At 42.7% G+C, this 23,852-nt stretch overlaps 1 protein-coding gene across 1 annotated transcript in view; it reads left to right on the forward strand.

The window, feature by feature from the left end:
- The window catches only part of LOC128689476 (esterase E4-like), a 62,742-nt gene that overhangs the window by 4,969 nt on the left and 33,921 nt on the right, over window positions 1-23,852 (forward strand). The window contains exons 2-4 of the mRNA XM_053777814.2: window positions 4,455-4,647; window positions 6,439-6,579; window positions 10,772-10,934. Of these exons, the coding sequence (XP_053633789.2) occupies window positions 4,456-4,647; window positions 6,439-6,579; window positions 10,772-10,934 (496 nt within the window). The 5' untranslated portion in view covers window position 4,455. The remainder of the gene's footprint in view (window positions 1-4,454; window positions 4,648-6,438; window positions 6,580-10,771; window positions 10,935-23,852) is intronic.

Consider the following 23,852-nt stretch of genomic DNA (forward strand, 5'->3'; position numbering starts at 1 on the left):
ATATGTTGGTTCTCCCTTACCAATTAAAATTTAGTGTAATGCAACTAAATATATTTCAGATAAGTTTATAATAGTTTAATAATAAACAGACACAATGAAATATATTGTTTCGTGAGGTTTAGAAGGATTTTTGCTAAATTATTGCATACACAGATTTTCGCTTGCCTTATTCGGCAAAAAGAGCGTTGATGTTTAAGCCAAAATCGGTAATTTTACCTATTCGGCACGACATATATTGGTCATATATTTAATTGTATCATCTATCGTATTTGGTGTTGTGTTTGATGAAAACAATAAGACGAGCGAATATTGTCATTTAGCAGCTATATTATACACAGAATATTGTCATTTAGCAGCTATATTATACACAGAATATTGTCATTTAGCAGCTATATTATACATAGAATTTTGTCATTTAGCAGCTATATTATACACAGAATATTGTCATTTAGCAGCTATATTATACACAGAATATTGTCATTTAGCAGCTATATTATACACAGAATATTGTCATTTAGCAGCTATATTATACATAGAATATTGTCATTTAGCAGCTATATTATACATAGAATATTGTCATTTAGCAGCTATATTATACACAGAATATTGTCATTTAGCAGCTATATTATACACAGAATATTGTCATTTAGCAGCTATATTATACATAGAATATTGTCATTTAGCAGCTATATTATACACAGAATATTGTCATTTAGCAGCTATATTATACACAGAATATTGTCATTTAGCAGCTATATTATACACAGAATATTGTCATTTAGCAGCTATATTATACATAGAATATTGTCATTTAGCAGCTATATTATACACAGAATATTGTCATTTAGCAGCTATATTATACACAGAATATTGTCATTTAGCAGCTATATTATACACAGAATATTGTCATTTAGCAGCTATATTATACACAGAATATTGTCATTTAGCAGCTATATTATACACAGAATATTGTCATTTAGCAGCTATATTATACACAGAATATTGTCATTTAGCAGCTATATTATACACAGAATATTGTCATTTAGCAGCTATATTATACACAGAATATTGTCATTTAGCAGCTATATTATACACAGAATATTGTCATTTAGCAGCTATATTATACACAGAATATTGTCATTTAGCAGCTATATTATACACAGAATATTGTCATTTAGCAGCTATATTATACACAGAATATTGTCATTTAGCAGCTATATTATACACAGAATATTGTCATTTAGCAGCTATATTATACACAGAATATTGTCATTTAGCAGCTATATTATACACAGAATATTGTCATTTAGCAGATATATTATACACAGAATATTGTCATTTAGCAGCTATATTATACACAGAATATTGTCATTTAGCAGCTATATTATACACAGAATATTGTCATTTAGCAGCTATATTATACACAGAATATTGTCATTTAGCAGCTATATTATACATAGAATATTGTCATTTAGCAGCTATATTATACATAGAATATTGTCATTTAGCAGCTATATTATACACAGAATATTGTCATTTAGCAGCTATATTATACATAGAATATTGTCATTTAGCAGCTATATTATACACAGAATATTGTCATTTAGCAGCTATATTATACACAGAATATTGTCATTTAGCAGCTATATTATACACAGAATATTGTCATTTAGCAGTTATATTATACACAGAATATTGTCATTTAGCAGCTATATTATACACAGAATATTGTCATTTAGCAGCTATATTATACACAGAATATTGTCATTTAGCAGCTATATTATACACAGAATATTGTCATTTAGCAGCTATATTCTACATAGAATATTGTCATTTAGCAGCTATATTATACATAGAATATTGTCATTTAGCAGCTATATTATACACAGAATATTGTCATTTAGCAGCTATATTATACACAGAATATTGTCATTTAGCAGCTATATTATACATAGAATATTGTCATTTAGCAGCTATATTATACACAGAATATTGTCATTTAGCAGCTATATTATACACAGAATATTGTCATTTAGCAGCTATATTATACACAGAATATTGTCATTTAGCAGCTATATTATACATAGAATATTGTCATTTAGCAGCTATATTATACACAGAATATTGTCATTTAGGAGCTATATTATACATAGAATATTGTCATTTAGCAGCTATATTATACACAGAATATTGTCATTTAGCAGCTATATTATACATAGAATATTGTCATTTAGCAGCTATATTATACACAGAATATTGTCATTTAGCAGCTATATTATACATAGAATATTGTCATTTAGCAGCTATATTATACACAGAATATTGTCATTTAGCAGCTATATTATACACAGAATATTGTCATTTAGCAGCTATATTATACACAGAATATTGTCATTTAGCAGCTATATTATACACAGAATATTGTCATTTAGCAGCTATATTATACACAGAATATTGTCATTTAGCAGCTATATTATACACAGAATATTTTCATTTAGCAGCTATATTATACACAGAATATTGTCATTTAGCAGCTATATTCTACATAGAATATCGTCATTTAGCAGTTATATTATACATAGAATATCGACATTTAGCAGCTATAATATACATAGAATACATTCACCTCCTCCATACTCTCTCCCTCCAATATGATATCCAATCTTTCGTTACCTTTTTTTTTTCTTTCGTTATCATCATCACTTTACTGTGTTCAGATATTTAGGAGTGGACGTGTCAGCAGATGGGTCTTTGAAAGATGAGGTGAAAAATAGAACTGATGAGGGAAAAAGGTGAGTGGTGTGCTGAGGAGTCTGTGGAAACAGACTTTGTCCGTGGAAGCAAAGAGGATTAGATTTTAGATTTTGCCACCGAAGTGGCTAGTTTATTTTGCACCCCATATTCATCCTGTGGACGGTAGCGCGAGAGCATATGGATACACAAAAGGCCTAGGAACTAGGCCCCAAAGGGTTAACAGGAATACATATGGATTTATATCTACATATCTATAGTTCACTTATCTGTTACAAGCAAATTTAGGAAATTTGCTTAGTATATCTGGTATCTTATTTTCATTAATAAGATATCTTGACATGTCACATAGGTTATTATACTGTCTGTCTCTGTATTCCTCATTAAGTGGACAATTAAGCACATAGTGTTCAAGACAGTGACCAATTGCCTGATCACATAATTTACATTTAGTTTGACCATCATCTGTGTGTCTCCCAGTAGTACTTGTAACCAAGCCTAAGCCTGGCCACTACAACATCAGTCAGTACTTGTAACCAAGCCTATGCCTGGCCACTACAACATCAGTCAGTCTGTTCACATTGCACGTTGCTCCACAAACATACTTATCTACGTTCATGTTATCATAGTGGGTTATAGATCTACTCTGGATTCTAACTGCATTCCTATAACAATCATTTTCATTATTTACTTCTCTCCTAATCAAAGAGGGAAATGTATGAGAGTATAGTTATACCAACGCTTTTGTATGGGTGTGAAACATGCGTGGTGAATGTTGTAACAAGGAGAACGCTGGAGGCAGTGGTGGAGATGTCATGTCTGAGGGCAATGTGTGGTGTGAATATAATGCAGAGAATTTGTAGTTTGGAAATTAGGAGGAGGTGTGGGATTACTAAAACTATTATCCAGAGGGCTGAGGAGGGGTTGTTGAGGTGGAGGAGGGTGGCACTAAATAGAAGGACTTCGAGAGTGTATTAATCTGTAGTGGAGGAAAGGCGGGGTAGAAGTCGGCCTAGGAAAGGTTGGAGGGAGGGGGTAAAGGAGGTTTTGTGTGCAAGGGTCTTGGACTTCCAGCAAGTATGCATGGGCTTGTTAGATAGGAGCAAATGCAGACAAATGGTTTTTTGAACTTGACGTGCTGTTGGAGTGCAAGCAAGATAACATTTATGAAGGGATTCAGGGAAACTGGCAGGCCGGACTAGAGTCCTGGAGATAGGAAGTACAGTGTCTGCACTCTGAAGGAGGGGTGTTAATGTTGTAGTTTTATAACTGTAGTATAAGCGCGCCTCTGGCAAGACAGTGATGGGGATGAAATTGTGAATTATGGTGAAAGTTTTTCTTTTTCGAGTCACCCTGCCTTGGTGGAAGACGGCCGATGTGTTAATAAAAAAATTATACATAAATATGCATTATAAAAGATATGATAGAAAATAAAATGGTAATTTTCAACTCGTTTTCACTTTTTTATATAGTTTGTTGGAATATGTACATTTTTAATGGAAGTTTTGCAAATTGCTCTGAGGCATCCTCACGAAATATTGCTAATAATTATCTAATACCATTTCCTAGATATTAAAAAAATGCGATAATTCAATGGCATGTGTTCAGTTTAATTATATTTACACTACACCACTGACAAGTCACTGCAGAACACAACATGTAAAGTCAGAGATCTCGTACAGTAAGAACTGAGTGTACTGCAGGATGGCGTGGTCATGTGTGAGTGTGGGCGTGGTGATGGGCGTGATGGTGGTATTAGGGCAGCAGCCGAGGGTGGAGACACCGTGGGGCACCTTCCTGGGGCAGCAGTACCTCTCCGCCAGGCAGGGTCGCCAGGTCTACGCTTTCACCGGTATACCCTACGCCAAACCTCCCGTGGGCGACCTCAGGTTCAGGGTGAGTTATCCCAGATTAATACTTGAGGTGAATGCATCGTCTCAAGTCAGTACCTCAGTCAAGGAGACTGTTTCTTGGTTATTACTCGACACGACGTGAGTTTCTCCAGGTCAGTTCTTGATAGTAGTCCAGACCAGGTGAGTTTCTCCAGGTCAGTTCTTGATAGTAGTCCAGACCAGGTGAGTTTCTCCAGGTCAGTTCTTGATAGTAGTCCAGACCAGGTGAGTTTCTCCAGGTCAGTTCTTGATAGTAGTCCAGACCAGGTGAGTTTCTCCAGGTCAGTTCTTGATGGTAGTCCAGACCAGGTGAGTTTCTCCAGGTCAGTTCTTGATAGTAGTCCAGACCAGGTGAGTTTCTCCAGGTCAGCTCTTGATAGTAGTCCAGATCAGGTGAGTTTTCCAAGACGAGTAGTGCAAGTATTTTTTGGTTGATATTACCTGATGTTAGTAATGTAGTGTAGATTGACACTCTAGGTTAGTCTAACACTACACAACTGACTACATGATCAACATCCATAGGCATCCCAGACCTTATATAGCTAGAAATGCAAAATTTTATAGAACCTCTATATTAACATTGTGGAACCCGTTTTCAAGGACCGGAAAAATCAAAAGAATCTATGATTCGCATTACAGTATTATTACTCATGGGAAAGCGGTAAACCCGCAAGGGTCTAGAGCTTCTGAGAGGAGTGAGAGGCGATCAGGCTTGAGTGGAGGAATACGGTGGTGCCTCCAGTTGTTAAGTATCAGGGAACAACGTTGTCAAGCAGTAACACTGTTGAGTCGTCAAGAGTGTAGAGAGCCTGGGGCTCTCCATCTGTCAGCAGCAGCTGTTAAGAGATAAGATAAGATTTCGTTCGGATTTTTAACCCCGGAGGGTTAGCCACCCAGGATAACCCAAGAAAGTCAGTGCGTCATCGAGGACTGTCTAACTTATTTCCATTGGGGTCCTTAATCTTGTCCCCCAGGATGCGACCCACACCAGTCGACTAACACCCAGGTACCTATTTGCTGCTAGGTGAACAGGACAACAGGTGTAAAGAAACGTGTCAAATGTTTCCACCCGCCGGGAATCGAACCCGGGCCCTCCGTGTGTGAAGCGGGAGCTTTAGCCACCAGACCACCAGGTGTCAGCCTCCACTGCCTCGTAATCGAGGTATTGGAAGCTGACACTCAACACAATCAAACTTGGGATGGATTATATTGTGGATGTTATATAGTGTTACAGATTTACTAAAATAATTACATAACTTTGAATATCTTGCTATACCAAGTGTGAAGAATGTAATACTTGGACATAAAATAATGTAACTGACGGTGTATACTTGTTCATTTTCACATTGTGTTAGATTTATTTACTTTAGGTGAAGCACTAAGCCCATGTGGGTCATTCGCCACAGGGACTTGAAGGCTTGATCCTCCGTCCAGTAATCGCCAGACACGCTACTGAACTACACTCTCACCGGAGCATTAAAATAGTTAAGAATCGTTTCTTACGCTCTTAGCGAACAGAGGATCGAGCTCCCATCACTCCTTGGTCTAAAATAAATAATCCACCCCAATGGAAATAAGTTACTTTGCCTGACTTTTTTATGTTATCCTAGGTTCTCTACACATATGATGCTATGTGTCATAATATATGTAACTGTATTTATGTATACCCGAATAAACTTATTTAGGGTTTCACATATAATTATCTGTTTATAATTTTGAGGACAACGTTGTTCACACTTGTCATGTACGTGTCACGAGTGACAGTATTAGTGTAGATGTTGCAATAATGTTGCAGATGCCAGTAGAGTACGGTGTACACTCTGAGGTGTTCAACGCCACGGGGTCGTCTCCTGCCTGCCTGCAGTGGGACCACCTGCGAGGCCACGGTGTAGTGGGCCAGGAAGACTGTCTCTACCTTAACGTTTATACCACTACGGTAAGTCCCGTCATACACTCTTGTACAGCGCTTTTACACTCAGGAATTACTACATATTTAAGGGCTAATACACCTTAAGTAAATGATTATACCCAGTAGATTTGGTCTGTGTATATGCAAATTTGACAGTTAACTAACGTAGCTCATTTGTTGAAAAGGATTCCAGTAGAAGGTCGAAATATATAAATCAATTCATTTTCTAAGTTTCTATATTCATAATTTTTAAAGAGGTGGACCGGTAAGCCAACGGAAGGTCTCGATCAGATGACCAAAAGCTCCAAAGACTGGTCATCATCTGACTAAGACCCGCGTCAGGAAATACTTGTTCTGTTTCCTGACAGATCTTACCTTGCCTAACCTGAGTTTCTGTCTCCACGTGGGTTATTACTGAGCATAGTTCATAAACTTGGATTCTGAGAAATAACTAGAGAATGCCTCTTCTGATCGGCTTCAAATTTTCACCGATGGTGGCTTGAACTGAAAGAAAGTCTGGCAGTCACCTCCAGCTACGTATGTTTTAATTTGTCAGTTATATTTAACAAATTTTGCTCCATCCATTGACTGGAGAATATTTTTTCTGATCGGCTTCAAACCGTAATGATAGTTTTGTTTACATTGATTCTGGGCTGTGTTGCTGACACTTTATTAGTGTGGGAGAAAAAAATGGGAAAATTGAATTATTATCATAATTAAGCTAAGCTCTAACCCCGAAAGGGTCATACAAGGCTGTAGGAAGGGATGTGCATGAGGGGCAGGAGTGAGTCAGGGCAGGAGTGAGTCAGGGCAGGAGTGAGTCAGGGCAGGAGTGAGTCAGGGCAGGAGTGAGTCAGTCAGGAGTGAGTCAGTCAGGAGTGAGTCAGGGCAGGAGTGAGTCAGGGCAGGAGTGAGTCAGTCAGGAGTGAGTCAGGGCAGGAGTGAGTCAGGGCAGGAGTGAGTCAGGGCAGGAGTGAGTCAGGGCAGGAGTGAGTCAGGGCAGGAGTGAGTCAGTCAGGAGTGAGTCAGGGCAGGAGTGAGTCAGGGCAGGAGTGAGTCAGGGCAGGAGTGAGTCAGGGCAGGAGTGAGTCAGGGCAGGAGTGAGTCAGGGCAGGAGTGAGTCAGGGCAGGAGTGAGTCAGGGCAGGAGTGAGTCAGGGCAGGAGTGAGTCAGGGCAGGAGTGAGTCAGGGCAGGAGTGAGTCAGGGCAGGAGTGAGTCAGGGCAGGAGTGAGTCAGGGCAGGAGTGAGTCAGGGCAGGAGTGAGTCAGGGCAGGAGTGAGTCAGGGCAGGAGTGAGTCAGGGCAGGAGTGAGTCAGGGCAGGAGTGAGTCAGGGCAGGAGTGAGTCAGGGCAGGAGTGAGTCAGGGCAGGAGTGAGTCAGGGCAGGAGTGAGTCAGGGCAGGAGTGAGTCACGGCAGGAATGAGTCAGGGCAGGAGTGAGTCAGGGCAGGAGTGAGTCAGGGCAGGAGTGAGTCAGGGCAGGAGTGAGTCAGGGCAGGAGTGAGTCAGGGCAGGAGTGAGTCAGGGCAGGAGTGAGTCAGGGCAGGAGTGAGTCAGGGCAGGAGTGAGTCAGGGCAGGAGTGAGTCAGGGCAGGAGTGAGTCAGGGCAGGAGTGAGTCAGGGCAGGAGTGAGTCAGGGCAGGAGTGAGTCAGGGCAGGAGTGAGTCAGGGCAGGAGTGAGTCAGGGCAGGAGTGAGTCAGGGCAGGAGTGAGTCAGGGCAGGAATGAGTCAGGGCAGGAGTGAGTCAGGGCAGGAGTGAGTCAGGGTAGGAGTGAGTCAGGGCAGGAGTGAGTCAGGGCAGGAGTGAGTCAGGGCAGGAGTGAGTCAGGGCAGGAGTGAGTCACGGCAGGAATGAGTCAGGGCAGGACTGAGTCAGGGCAGGAGTGAGTCAGGGCAGGAGTGAGTCAGGGCAGGAGTGAGTCAGGGCAGGAGTGAGTCAGGGCAGGAGTGAGTCACGGCAGGAATGAGTCAGGGCAGGAGTGAGTCAGGGCAGGAGTGAGTCAGGGCAGGAGTGAGTCAGGGCAGGAGTGCGTCAGGGCAGGAGTGCGTCAGGGCAGGAGTGAGTCAGAGCAGGAGTGAGTCAGAGCAGGAGTGAATCAGGGCAGGAGTGAATCAGGGCAGGAGTGCGTCAGGGCAGGAGTGAGTCAGGGCAGGAGTGAGTCAGGGCAGGAGTGAGTCAGGGCAGGAGTGAGTCAGGGCAGGAGTGAGTCAGGGCAGGAGTGAGTCAGGGTAGGAGTTAGTCAGGGCAGAAGTGAGTCAGGGCAGGAGTGCGTCAGGGCAGGAGTGGGTCAGGGCAGGAGTGAGTCAGGGCAGGAGTGCGTCAGGGCAGGAGTGGGTCAGGGCAGGAGTGAGTCAGGGCAGGAGTGCGTCAGGGCAGGAGTGAGTCAGGGCAGGAGTGAGTCAGGGCAGGAGTGAGTCAGGGCAGGAGTGAGTCAGGGCAGGAGTGGGTCAGGGCAGGAGTGAGTCAGGGCAGGAGTGCGTCAGGGCAGGAGTGCGTCAGGGCAGGAGTGCGTCAGGGCAGGAGTGAGTCAGGGCAGGAGTGCGTCAGGGCAGGAGTGAGTCAGGGCAGGAGTGAGTCAGGGCATGACAAAAATGCCCCAAATGCTCTGTATAACCGGGGACTTCTACATAGCATGTCACTGACGTCAACTTGGTCTGTATAAGTTGTATCATGTCCTTGTAGAAATGTATTATTATTATTATTATTATTATTATTATTATTATTATTAATAATAACAGGAAAAGTTGGTCGATGGATCTATAATTTCCTCACTAACAGAACACAGAGAGTAGTCGTCAACAGAGTAAAGTCCGAGGCAGCTACGGTGAAAAGCTCTGTTCCACAAGGCACAGTACTAGCTCCCATCTTGTTCCTCATCCTCATATCCGACATAGACAAGGATGTCAGCCACAGCACCGTGTCTTCCTTTGCAGATGACACCCGAATCTGCATGACAGTGTCTTCCATTGCAGACACTGCAAGGCTCCAGGCGGACATCAACCAAATCTTTCAGTGGGCTGCAGAAAACAATATGAAGTTCAACGATGAGAAATTTCAATTACTCAGATATGGTAAACATGAGGAAATTAAATCTTCATCAGAGTACAAAACAAATTCTGGCCACAAAATAGAGCGAAACACCAACGTCAAAGACCTGGGAGTGATTATGTCGGAGGATCTCACCTTCAAGGACCATAACATTGTATCAATCGCATCTGCTAGAAAAATGACAGGATGGATAATGAGAACCTTCAAAACTAGGGAGGCCAAGCCCATGATGACACTCTTCAGGTCACTTGTTCTATCTAGGCTGGAATATTGCTGCACTCTAACAGCACCTTTCAAGGCAGGTGAAATTGCCGACCTAGAAAATGTACAGAGAACTTTCACGGCGCGCATAACGGAGATAAAACACCTCAATTACTGGGAGCGCTTGAGGTTTCTAAACCTGTATTCCCTGGAACGCAGGAGGGAGAGATACATGATTATATACACCTGGAAAATCCTAGAGGGACTAGTACCGAACTTGCACACGAAAATCACTCACTACGAAAGCAAAAGACTTGGCAGACGATGCACCATCCCCCCAATGAAAAGCAGGGGTGTCACTAGCACGTTAAGAGACCATACAATAAGTGTCAGGGGACCGAGACTGTTCAACTGCCTCCCAGCACACATAAGGGAGATTACCAACAGACCCCTGGCAGTCTTCAAGCTGGCACTGGACAAGCACCTAAAGGCAGTTCCTGATCAGCCGGGCTGTGGCTCGTACGTTGGTTTGCGTGCAGCCAGCAGCAACAGCCTGGTTGATCAGGCGCTGATCCACCAGGAGGCCTGGTCACAGACCGGGCCGCGGGGGCGTTGACCCCCGAAACTCTCTCCAGGTAAACTCCAGGTATTATTATTATTATTATTATTATTATTATTATGCATCTTGCAGACAGGTATCAGATTGCCAATTTTTTTTGATATTGTGAAAATTGAAATGTTTTTTCTGTGATAATATATGAATGCCTCAGCTGATCGGCTTCACACATTCAACGCTGACATATTCTTTCTTAAAAGAAGACTTGATTTCTTATTGGGCTGTGTAGGTGCCAATTTGCAAAATTTTACATCATCCCCCCAACTGTCCTTCTCTGGTAGCTCATAAGAGGTATGCAAATTACAATTTCTTACAAAAAAAATCACTTATAAAGTGTTGGTATGTGTTTCAGTTGCCGCCTGCACCCACGTACTACAACACACAGCCAGTGGTGGTGTTCCTGCACGCTGGCACCTGGATGGCAGGTAGTGGCGGGGATGGCCTCTTCCAGCCAGACTACATGCTGGAGTCTGACGTCGCTGTTGTTACTGTCAACCACAGGCTGGGACCCTTCGGTGAGTGGTCAGTCACAGCCTGGGAGACTACGTGGTTTATATGTGTGCTGGAGGACCCCAGTTCTTTACACCCGAGTTAACAAGACACTTAATCCTTCCTTCTAGATTTTGGATTAGAGTTTGCCACCGAAGTGGCTAGTTTATTGTACACTCCATATCCGTCCTGTGGACGGTAGCGCAAGAGCATATGGATGCACAAAAAGCCTAGGAACTAGGCCCCAAAAGGGTTAACAGGTGTACATATGGGTTTTTATTTATATATATATCTATAGTTCACTTATCTGTTACAAGCAAATTTAGGAAACTTAGTAATTATTTTTTTTTATTATTTCCCACCAAGGCAGAAAAAGAAAAACTTTCACCATCATTCACTCCATCACTGTCTTGCCAGAAGGGTGCTTTACACTACAGTTTTTAAACTGCAACATTAACACCCCTCCTTCAGATATCTGGTATCTTATTTTCATTAATAAGATATCTTGACATGTCACATAGGTTATACTGTCTGTCTCTGTATTCTTCAATAAGTGGACAATTAAGCACATAGTGTTCAAGAGAGTGACCATATGCCTGATTACATAATTTACATTTAGTTTGATCATCATCTGTGTGTCTCCCAAACTGCCAGAAGTACTTGTAACCAAGCCTAAGCCTGGCCACTACAACATCAGTCAGTCTGTTCACATTGCAAGTTGCTCCATAAACATACTTATCTACATTCATGTTATCATAGTGGGTTATAGATCTACTCAGGCTTCTAACTGCATTCCTATAACAATCATTTTCATTATTTACTTCTCTCCTAATATTATTCCTAATGCTAGACACAGATATACTGGGTACTCTTCTTGGCTAACATATCAACTTTATCATGAAGAAGTAATCCAATGGGTTATGGGATCCATAGCAATTGCACATTAATTCCTTTGTCCCTGATTTTTGAGTATCTACACCTGGCTTATCCAGTGAGCATGTTGTTGGGGTCATTATATGAGTCAAGAGCCTTCAATGATGACATAGAATCAGTAATGATGATAGAGTCAAGCTCAGTGTCATAGGTTAGTTTTAGCGCCATTAGGATTGCAAACAATTCAGTTTGCAGTGTAGACGCCCAGTTGTTAATTCTTATGCCTAACTCAAATTTATTATCGTTCTTAACTAGGGAGGTGGCAACAAGAGCAGATGCAGCCCTGCCAGAAGACTCCTATTTAGATCCATCACTGTATATAACTTATGATAACTTATTACTACCAGCTAGGTGAAAAGTTTCTTATTGAGCAGTTGCTTTAAAATTTGATTTAAGAAAGGGATTACTAGAAATGAGCTTCTTGGGAGGGACTTGCAGGTATGTGATATTAAATGAACACATCTTCCATGGAGGGGTGAAATGCTCTTGTTGTCTACAGTCATACAGTTCATGCAGGTTATAAAACTTAATGCAATTGCACGTTTTCACAATCCATTTAGATCTGTGTGTATTTACCTCTAGACACTTGGTAAGATTCATTGTGACAGTGTCAGGTTCATTTCTTAACATTCTAATACCGAGTACAGTGTTAATCTCAACAATCCTATCACTGATACTAGAAATACCAGGCTCCTTCCTCATATTAAGAACCTTTGTAGATCTGGGACAGCCAAGAATAATTCTGAGAGCTTCATTTTGCATAAACTCCAAGTGTCGGAGAGAACTTTCTCTTGCTAATATCGACATGGGAGCAGCATAATCAATTAAGGACCTAACATAGGCTATGTACATCATTCTCACGATTCTCACATTAGCACCATAGTTGGGATTGTAGCCAGCAACAGCTTTGAGAGCATTTAGCCTATCTTCGCATTTCTTATTTAGTTGTGGTACAGTGGATTTGTTAAAGGGTACATCTACACCAAGATATCTTTAATTTTTAACGTAGATAATGTTTTCACCCTGAAAATAGATGGGTGGGGGATGTTGTTTGCTTGTTAATATCTTTGTTTTAGAGGAAGATATTATGAGGCCTAGTTGACGACAAATTGCTTGAACTTCATTAAGAATGGTGCTCATCTTCTTATGCCCTGTTGTATGTATCATGATGTCATCAGCATAGCTTATAGCTATATGTTTAGGTGAGACAGGTAGAGCATTTATGAGAGCATTAATCAGAATATTATATAATAGCATGGGACTGAGAACTCCTCCCTGCGGTGCACCTAAAGACATTTCTTTCGACTCACTTCTAAAGCCTTGGTAGAGGACAGAGGATACTCTATTTGACAGGTATCCTATTATCCAGCAGAGTAAGCTACTCCTTCGTGATGGAATATGACGGGAAAACCATCACGCAGGAAAGCCTTTTGCGTGATGGGCGCTTGTTAGATGAACACAGATGATGGTACCCACACAGTGTGCCACAACTAGTAGGAAGTGAACACGAGTGCATACACTTAGAATACCTTTACTGATGACGTTTTGCTCCTGGAACCTTGATCACTTATGGTCCACGAACCGAAACGTCTTCAATAAATGTGTCCAAAGTGAGAATGCACACGTGACCATTTCCTGTTAATGTGGAGTGTGTAAATTTTAAAAAAGAAAAACATCACAATCGCAAGTCAATGTTTAAATGTAGTGTGTGTGTGTGTGTGTATATATATATATATATATATATATATATATATATATATATATATATATATATATATATATATATATATATATATATATATACAAGGAATTCGCAAGATTAGATTTTTTTTTAGATTTTGCCACCGAAGTGGTTAGTTTATTGTGCACCCCATATCCATCCTGTGGACGGTAGCGCGAGAGCATATGGATACACAAAAGGCCTAGGAACTAGGCCCCAAAGGGTTAACAGGAATACATATGGATTTATATCTACATATCTATAGTTCACTTATCTGTTACAAGCAAATTTAGGAAATTTGCTTAGTATATCTGGTATCTTATTTTCATTAATAAGATATCTTGACATGTCACATAGGTTATTATACTGTCTGTCTGTATTCCTCAATAAGTGGACAATTAAGCACATAGTGTTCAAGAGAGTGACCATATGCCTGATAACATAATTTACATTTAGTTTGATCATCATCTGTGTGTCTCCCAAACTGCCAGAAGTACTTGTAGCCAAGCCTAAGCCTGGCCACTACAACATCAGTCAGTCTGTTCACATTGCAAGTTGCTCCATAAACATTCTTATCTACGTTCATGTTATCATAGTGGGTTATAGATCTACTCAGGCTTCTAACTGCATTCCTATAACAATCATTTTCATTATTTACTTCTCTCCTAATATTATTCCTAATGCTAGACACAGTTACACCAAAGTTATATTCTACATTCTCCTTCTCGATACTCTTCTTGGCTAACATATCAACTTTATCATGAAGGAGTAATCCAATGTGTGATGGGATCCATAGCAATTGTACATTAATTCCTTTGTCCCTAATTTTTGAGTATCTATACCTGGCTTCCCTAATGAGCATGTTGTTAGAGTCATTATATGAGCCAAGAGCCTTCAATGAATTCGCAAGAGCAGGCGAAATATACACAAACACTGATCTCTGGCTGAAGGAGACTCGAACCTTCGAACCTTGGAACAAGGTACGCAGTGCTATGCCATTCTCACCACACTGGACCAATACCTTGGCGCCTAGCACAATGCTTGACTTGGATCCAAGGCAGCCAGCTTTCAGGGAGAAGGCTTACAGCTTTTCATCTCATCCCCTGCATGCATCAGCCTTACTAGAAATTTTAACAATGCAAGGAATTCGCAAGAGCAGGCGAAATATACACAAACACAAACATTACACAAACACATACACACATATGTATATATAATATATATATATATATATATATATATATATATATATATATATATATATATATATATATATATATATATATATATATATATATATATATATATATATATATATATATATATATATATATATATATATATATATATATATGTCGTGCCGAATAGGCAGAACTTGCCATCTTGGCTTAAATAGCAACGCTCATCTTGCCATATAGGACAAGTGAAAATTTGTGTATGCAATAATTTCGCCAAAATCATTCTGAACCTAACGAAAAAAATATATTTCACTGTGTTTGTTTAGTATTAAATTATTGTAAACAAATCTAAAATATATTTAGTTGGGTTAGGCTAAAATAAATTATTCTTGTTATAATAAGGTTAGGTAAGTTTTCTAAGATTCTTTTGGTGCAAAATTAAAAATTTTTACAATAACATTAATAATGAAAAAAATATATCTTTAAACGTATAAGAGAAAATTTCAGAAAGGACTTCATTTTAAATGAGTTCTTGCTAATTGACCAGTTTTACATATTCGGCACGACATATATATATATATATGTATTATATATATATATATATATATATGTATTATATATATATATATATATATATATATATATATATATATACCCGGAGAGGGTTTCGGGGGTCAATGCTCCCGTGGCCTGGTCCATGACCAGGCCTCATGGTGGATCAGGGCATGATCAACCAGGCTGTTACTGCTGGTCGCACGTAAACCGAGGTGTGTGCGTGTACTCACCTAGTTGTACTCACCTAGTTGAGGTTGCAGGGGTCGAGTCCAAGTTCCTGGCCCCGCCTCTTCACTGGTCGCTACTAGGTCACTCTCCCTGAACCATGAGCTTTATCATACCTCTGCTTAAAGCTATGTATGGATCCTGCCTCCACTACATCGCTTCCCAAACTATTCCACTTCCTGAGTACTTTGTGGCTGAAGAAATACTTCCTAACATCCCTGTGATTCATCTGTGTCTTCAACTTCCAACTGTGTCCCCTTGTTGCTGTGTCCCATCTCTGGAACATTCTGTCTTTGTCGACCTTGTCAATTCCTCTCAGTATTTTGTATGTCGTTATCATGTCCCCCCCCTATCTCTCCTGTCCTCCAGTGTCGTCAGGTTGATTTCCCTTAACCTCTCCTCGTAGGACATACGTCTTAGCTCTGGGACTAGTCTTGTTGCAAACCTTTGTACTTTCTCTAGTTTCTTTACGTGCTTGGCTAGGTGTGGGTTCCAAACTGGTGCCGCATACTCCAATATGGGCCTAACGTACACGGTGTACAGGGTCCTAAACGATTCCTTATTAAGATGTCGGAATGCTGTTCTGAGGTTTGCTAGGCGCCCATATGCTGGAGCAGCTATTTGGTTGATGTGCGCTTCAGGAGATGTGCTCGGTGTTATACTCACCCCAAGATCTTTTTCCTTGAGCGAGGTTTGTAGTCTCTGGCCCCTTAGACTGTACTCCGTCTGCAGTCATCTTTGCCCTTCCCCAATCGTCATGACTTTGCACTTGGTAGAGTTGACCTCCAGGAGCCAATTGCTGGACCAGGTCTGCAGCCTGTCCAGATCCCTTTGTAGTTCTGCCTGGTCTTCGATCGAATGAATTCTTCTCATCAACTTCACGTCATCTGCAAACAGGGACACCTCAGAGTTTATTCCTTCCGTAATGTCGTTCACAAATACCAGAAATAGCACTGGTCCTAGGACTGACCCCTGTGGGACCCCGCTGGTCACAGGTGCCCACTCTAACACCTCGCCACGTACCATGACTCGCTGCTGTCTTCGTGACAAGTATTCCCTGATCCATTGTAGTGCCTTCCCTGTTATCCCTGCTTGGTCCTCCAGTTTTTGCACTAATCTCTTGTGTGGAACTGTGTCAAACGCCTTCTTGCAGTCCAAGAAAATGCAATCCACCCACCCCTCTCTCTCTTGTCTTACTGATGTCACCACGCCATAGAACTCCAGTAGGTTTGTGACACAGGATTTCCCGTCCCTGAAACCATGTTGGCTGCTGTTGACGAGATCATTCCTTTCTAGGTGTTCCACCACTCTTCTGATAATCTTCTCCATGACTTTGCATACTATACATGTCAGTGACACTGGTCTGTAGTTTAGTGCTTCATGTCTGTCTCCTTTTTTAAAGATTGGGACTAAATTTGCTGTCTTCCATGCCTCATGCAATTTCCCTGTTTCGATAGATGTTTTGAATATTGTTGTTAGGGGTACATATAGTGCCTCTGCTCCCTCTCTCAGGACCCATGGAGAGATGTTATCTGGCCCCATTGCCTTTGAGGTATCTAGCTCACTCAGAAGCCTCTTCACTTCTTCCTCGGTTATGTGTACTGTGTCCAGCACTTGGTGGTGTGCCCCACCTCTCCGTCTTTCTGGAGCCCCTTCTGTCTCCTCTGTGAACACTTCTTTGAATCTCTTGTTGAGTTCCTCACGTACTTCACGGTCATTTCTTGTTGTCTCTCCTCCTTCCTTCCTTAGCCTGATTACCTGGTCCTTGACTGTTGTTTTCCTCCTGATGTGGCTGTTTAAAAGCTTTGGGTCAGATTTGGCTTTCGCTGCTATGTCGTTTTCATATTGTCGTTGGGCCTCCCTTCTTATCTGTGCATATTCGTTTCTGGCTCTACGACTGCTCTCCTTATTCTCCTGGGTCCTTTGCCTTCTATATTTCTTCCATTCCCTAGCACACTTGGTTTTTGCCTCCCTGCACCTTTGGGTGAACCATGGGCTCATCCTGGCTTTTTCATTATTCCTGTTACCCTTGGGTACAAACCTCTCCTCAGCCTCCTTGCACATTGTTGCTACATATTCCATCAACTCATTAACTGGCTTTCCTGCCAGTTCTCTGTCCCATTGAACCCCATTCAGGAAGTTCCTCATTCCCGTGTAGTCCCCTTTCTTGTAGTTTGGCTTCATTGGTCCTGGCCTTCCTGCTTTCCCCTCCACTTGTAGCTCTACTGTGTATTCGAAGCTTAAAACCACATGATCGCTGGCTACAAGGGGTCTTTCATATGTGATGTCCTCAATATCTGCACTACTCAAGGTGAATACTAAGTCCAGTCTTGCTGGTTCATCCTCTTCTCTCTCTCTTGTAGTGTCCCTTACGTGTTGGTACATGAAGTTTTCCAGTACCACCTCCATCATCTTAGCCCTCCATGTATCTTGGCCCCCATGTGGCTCCAAGTTCTCCCAATCGATCTCCTTGTGGTTAAAGTCACCCATGATCAGGAGCTTTGCCTTGCATGCATGAGCTCTTCTGGCCACTGCAGCCAGTGTGCCAACCATCGCTCTATTGCTCTCGTCATACTCTTGCCTTGGCCTCCTGCTGTTCTGTGGTGGGTTATACATCACTGCAATTACCACCTTGGGACCTCCAGAGTGAAGCGTTCTCGCTATGTAATCGCTTGTTTCTCCGTTGTCTCCTCTCTCCAGCTCATCAAAATTCCGTCGGTTTTTGATCAGCAGCGCCACTCCTCCACCCCTTCTGTTCCCTCTGTCTTTTCTCAGGATCTGGTATCCCATTGGAAAGATGGCATCTGTTATCATACATGTAAGCATGGTTTCTGTGAGAGCTATGATATCCGGTGATGCCTCTTTGATTCTTTTGTGCCACTCCACCCACTTATTTGTTATTCCATCAGCGTTTGTGTACCATACCTTCAGTTTCCTTTCCAACACTGTGGTTTGGGGGGCCTGTGAGGGTGGGAGACCTGTTAGCATACTGTGGGATTCTATAGCTGGGTGTTGGGCGGAAGCTGTGAGTATGGATTGTAGTTTGTGTTGGGATGGTGTGATAGATTGTGGTGTTCTGAGGATAGTTCTGTGTGTGCTTGCCCTTGCTGCTGTCCTGCTCTGATTGACCTCTTCTGGTTCCATCCTTGTCTCCTTTCCTGTGTGTGTGTGTGTGTGTGTGTGTGTGTGTACTCACCTAGTTGTACTCACCTAGTTGAGGTTGCGGGGGTCGAGTCCGAGCTCCTGGCCCCGCCTCTTCACTGATCGCTACTAGGTCACTCTCCCTGAGCCGTGAGCTTTATCATACCTCTGCTTAAAGCTATGTATGGATCCTGCCTCCACTACATCGCTTCCCAAACTATTCCACTTACTGACTACTCTGTGGCTGAAGAAATACTTCCTAACATCCCTGTGATTCATCTGTGTCTTCAACTTCCAACTGTGTCCCCTTGTTACTGTGTCCAATCTCTGGAACATCCTGTCTTTGTCCACCTTGTCAATTCCTCTCAGTATTTTGTATGTCGTTATCATGTCCCCCCTATCTCTCCTGTCCTCCAGTGTCGTCAGGTTGATTTCCCTTAACCTCTCCTCGTAGGACATACCTCTTAGCTCTGGGACTAGTCTTGTTGCAAACCTTTGCACTTTCTCTAGTTTCTTTACGTGCTTGGCTAGGTGTGGGTTCCAAACTGGTGCCGCATACTCCAATATGGGCCTAAAGTACACGGTGTACAGGGTCCTGAATGATTCCTTATTAAGATGTCGGAATGCTGTTCTGAGGTTTGCTAGGCGCCCATATGCTGCAGCAGTTATTTGGTTGATGTGCGCTTCAGGAGATGTGCCTGGTGTTATACTCACCCCAAGATCTTTTTCCTTGAGTGAGGTTTGTAGTCTCTGGCCCCTTAGACTGTACTCAGTCTGCGGTCTTCTTTGCCCTTCCCCAATCTTCATGACTTTGCACTTGGTGGGATTGAACTCCAGGAGCCAATTGCTGGACCAGGTCTGCAGCCTGTCCAGATCCCTTTGTAGTTCTGCCTGTTCTTCGATCGAGTGAATTCTTCTCATCAACTTCACGTCATCTGCAAACAGGGACACCTCAGAGTCTATTCCTTCCGTCATGTCGTTCACAAATACCAGAAACAGCACTGGTCCTAGGACTGACCCCTGTGGGACCCCGCTGGTCACAGGTGCCCACTCTGACACCTCGCCACGTACCATGACTCGCTGCTGTCTTCCTGACAAGTATTCCCTGATCCATTGTAGTGCCTTCCCTGTTATCCCTGCTTGGTCCTCCAGTTTTTGCACCAATCTCTTGTGTGGAACTGTGTCAAACGCCTTCTTGCAGTCCAAGAAAATGCAATCCCCCCACCCCTCTCTCTCTTGTCTTACTGCTGTCACCATGTCATAGAACTCCAGTAGGTTTGTGACACAGGATTTCCCGTCCCTGAAACCATGTTGGCTGCTGTTGATGAGATCGTTCCTTTCTAGGTGTTCCACCACTCTTCTCCTGATAATCTTCTCCATGATTTTGCATACTATACATGTCAGTGACACTGGTCTGTAGTTTAATGCTTCATGTCTGTCTCCCTTTTTAAAGATTGGGACTACATTTGCTGTCTTCCATGCCTCAGGCAATCTCCCTGTTTCAATAGATGTATTGAATATTGTTGTTAGGGGTACACATAGTGCCTCTGCTCCCTCTCTCAATGCCCATGGGGAGATGTTATCTGGCCCCATTGCCTTTGAGGTATCTAGCTCACTCAGAAGCCTCTTCACTTCTTCCTCGGTTGTGTGCACTATGTCCAGCACATTGTGGTGTGCCCCACCTCTCCGTCTTTCTGGAGCCCCTTCTGTCTCCTCTGTGAACACTTCTTTGAATCTCTTGTTGAGTTCCTCACATACTTCACGGTCATTTCTTGTTGTCTCTCCTCCTTCCTTCCTTAGCCTGATTACCTGGTCCTTGACTGTTGTTTTCCTCCTGATGTGGCTGTACAACAGTTTCGGGTCAGATTCGGCTTTTGCTGCTATGTCGTTTTCATATTGTCTTTGGGCCTCCCTTCTTATCTGTGCATATTCGTTTCTGGCTCTACGACTGCTCTCCTTATTCTCCTGGGTCCTTTGCCTTCTATATTTCTTCCATTCCCTAGCACACTTGGTTTTTGCCTCCCTGCACCTTTGGGTAAACCATGGGCTCATCCTGGCTTTTTCATTATTCCTGTTACCCTTGGGTACAAACCTCTCCTCAGCCTCCTTGCATTTTGTTGCTACATATTCCATCATCTCATTAACTGGCTTCCCTGCCAGTTCTCTGTCCCACTGAACCCCGTTCAGGAAGTTCCTCATTCCTGTGTAGTCCCCTTTCTTGTAGTTTGGCTTCATTCGTCCTGGCCTTCCTGCTTCTCCCTCCACTTGTAGCTCTACTGTGTATTCGAAGCTTAAAACCACATGGTCACTTGCCCCAAGGGGTCTTTCATATGTGATGTCCTCAATATCTGCACTACTCAAGGTGAATACTAAGTCCAGCCATGCTGGTTCATCCTCTCCTCTCTCTCTTGTAGTGTCCCTTACGTGTTGGCACATGAAGTTTTCCAGTACCACCTCCATCATCTTAGCCCTCCATGTATCTTGGCCCCCATGTGGCTCCAAGTTCTCCCAATCGATCTCCATGTGGTTAAAGTCACCCATGATCAGGAGCTTTGCCCTGCATGCATGAGCTCTTCTGGCCACTCTAGCCAGTGTGTCAACCATCGCTCTATTGCTCTCGTCGTACTCTTGCCTTGGCCTCCTGCTGTTCTGTGGTGGGTTATACATCACTGCTATTACCACCTTGGGACCTCCAGAGTGAAGCGTGTGAGTGTGTGTGTGTGTGTATGTGTACTCACCTAGCTGTGGTTGCAGGGGTCGATTCACAGCTCCTGGCCCCGCCTCCTCACTGGTCGCTACTAGGTCACTCTTCCTGCTCCATTCACTGTCTCATACCTCTTCTTAAACCTATGTATGGTACCTGCCTTCACTACATCACTTCCCAGACTATTCCATTTCCTGGCAACTCTGTGACTGAAGAAATACTTCCTAACATCCCTGTGATTCATCTGAGTCTTCAACTTCCAACTGTGACCCCTTGTTGCTGTGTCCCATCTCTGTCCACCTTGTCGATTCCTCTCAGTATTTTATATATCGTTATCATATACCCCCTATCTCTCCTGTCCTCCAGTGTCGTCAGGTCAATTTCCCTTAACCTCTCCTCGTAGGACATTCGCCTTAGCTTCGGGACTATTCTTGTTGCAAACCTTAGCACTTTTCCTAATTTCCTTACGTGTTTGGCCAGGTGTGGGTTCCAAACTGGTGCTGCATACTCCAATATAGGCCTGACATACACTGTGTACAGGGTCCTGAACGATTCCTTATTGAGATGTCAGAATGCTATTCTTAGGTTTTCAAAAGCGCCCATATGCTGCAGCAGTTATTTGATTGATGTGCTCCACAGATGTGCGCGGTGTTATACTCATCCCAAGGTCCTTTTTCTTGAGTGAGGCTTGTAGTCTCTGGCCCCTTAGTCTGTACTCCGTCTGCGGTCTTCTCTGCCTTCCGCCAATCTTCATCTTCTGTCGAGTGTTTTGCTTTCATAGGGAGCGATTTTCATGTGCAAATTTGGTATTGATCCCTCTAGGATTTTCCAGGTATATATTATCATGTATCTCGCCTACTTTCCAGGGAATACAAGTCAAGGGACTTTAACCATTCCCAGTAATTTACGTGTTTTATCGTACTCACACGTGCCGTGAAAGTTCTTTGTATATTCTCCAGTTATGCAATTACGCCTGCTTTGAAAGGAGACGTTATTGTACAGCAATATTCCAGCCTAGAGAAAACAAGCGATTTGATGAGAATCATCATGGGCTTGGCATCCCTAGTTTTAAAGGGTCTCATTATCCACCCATCCTGTTATTTTTTCTAGTAGATATGGTAGATACATTGTTGTGATCTCTGAAAGTTTGGTCCTCTTACATTATCACTCACAGGTCCTTCACAATAGTTTTTTGCTCAACTGTGTAGTTGGAATTTGTTTTATACTCCGATATAGTTTTAATTTCCTCAAGTTTTGGATATCGGTGTAATTGAAATTTCTCTTAATTGAACCTCGTATTGTTTTCCGCAGCCCATTTAAAGATTTAGTTGATCTCCGGTTGGAGTCTAGCAGTGTCTTCGATGGCTGACACTGTCATGCAAATTCGGGTGTCATCCGGAGAGGAAGACATAGTGCTGTGGCTTACATCTCTGTCTGATACGAGGATGGAGAACAGGATGGGAGCGAGTACTGTGCCTTGTGGAACACAGCTTTTCACTGTAGCCGCCTCAGATTTTACTCTGTTTACTATTACTCTTTGTATTCTAATAGGAAGTTATAGATCCCTCTACCAACTTTTCATGTTATTCCTTTATCACACATTTTGTATACTTTTACAACATGGTCGAAGGCTTTCACAAAATGTGTGTAGCGCCTTTCCAGGCAGGTGAACTTGCTGACTTAGAAAATGTACAGAGAACCTTCACGGCACACATAAGTACGATAAAACACCTAAATTACTGGGAACGGTTGAAGTTCCTCGACCTCTACTCCCTGGAATGCAGGCGGGAGAGATACATGATATGTAAACTTGGAAAATCCTAGAGGGATTAGTACCAAACTTGCACATGAAAATCACTCCCTACGAAAGCAAAAGACTCGGCAGGCGATGCAACATCCTTCCCCCCCCCCGACTGAAAAGCAGGGGCGCCATTAGCACGATAACAGACAACACAATAAGTGTCAGGGGCCCAAGACTGTTCAACTGCCTCCCAGCATACATAAGAGGGATTACCAATAGACCCCTGGCTGTCTTCAAGAAGGCACTGGACAGGCATCTAGAGTCAGTACCTGACCAGCTGGGCTGTGTTTCGTACGTTGATTTATGTGCGCTCAACAGTAACAGCCTGGTTGATCAGGTCCTGATCCACCATAAGGCCTGGTCACAGACCAGGCCGTGGAGGCGTTGACTCCCGGAACCTGCTTCAGGTATACTCCATGGATACCACATCCGCATTTTGTTTGTCCTCCAGAGCATCCAAGACCTTGTCATAGTGGTCCAGTAGTTAAGACAAGCAGGAACTGTCTGCTCTAAACCCGTAACTCGATCGCTAGCGCACTCAATTCACACACACTTAAGTCCGGAGTTCGAATCTCCGGTACGGCTGGAAAACATTAGGGACGTGTTTCCATAAGACACCTGGTGTCCCTGTTCACCCATCATTAATAATGGGTACCTGGGTGCTAGTCGACTGGTGTGGGTCTCATC

Source organism: Cherax quadricarinatus, chromosome 18 (assembly GCF_038502225.1).
Source record: "Cherax quadricarinatus isolate ZL_2023a chromosome 18, ASM3850222v1, whole genome shotgun sequence".
Taxonomy (NCBI): domain Eukaryota; kingdom Metazoa; phylum Arthropoda; class Malacostraca; order Decapoda; family Parastacidae; genus Cherax; species Cherax quadricarinatus.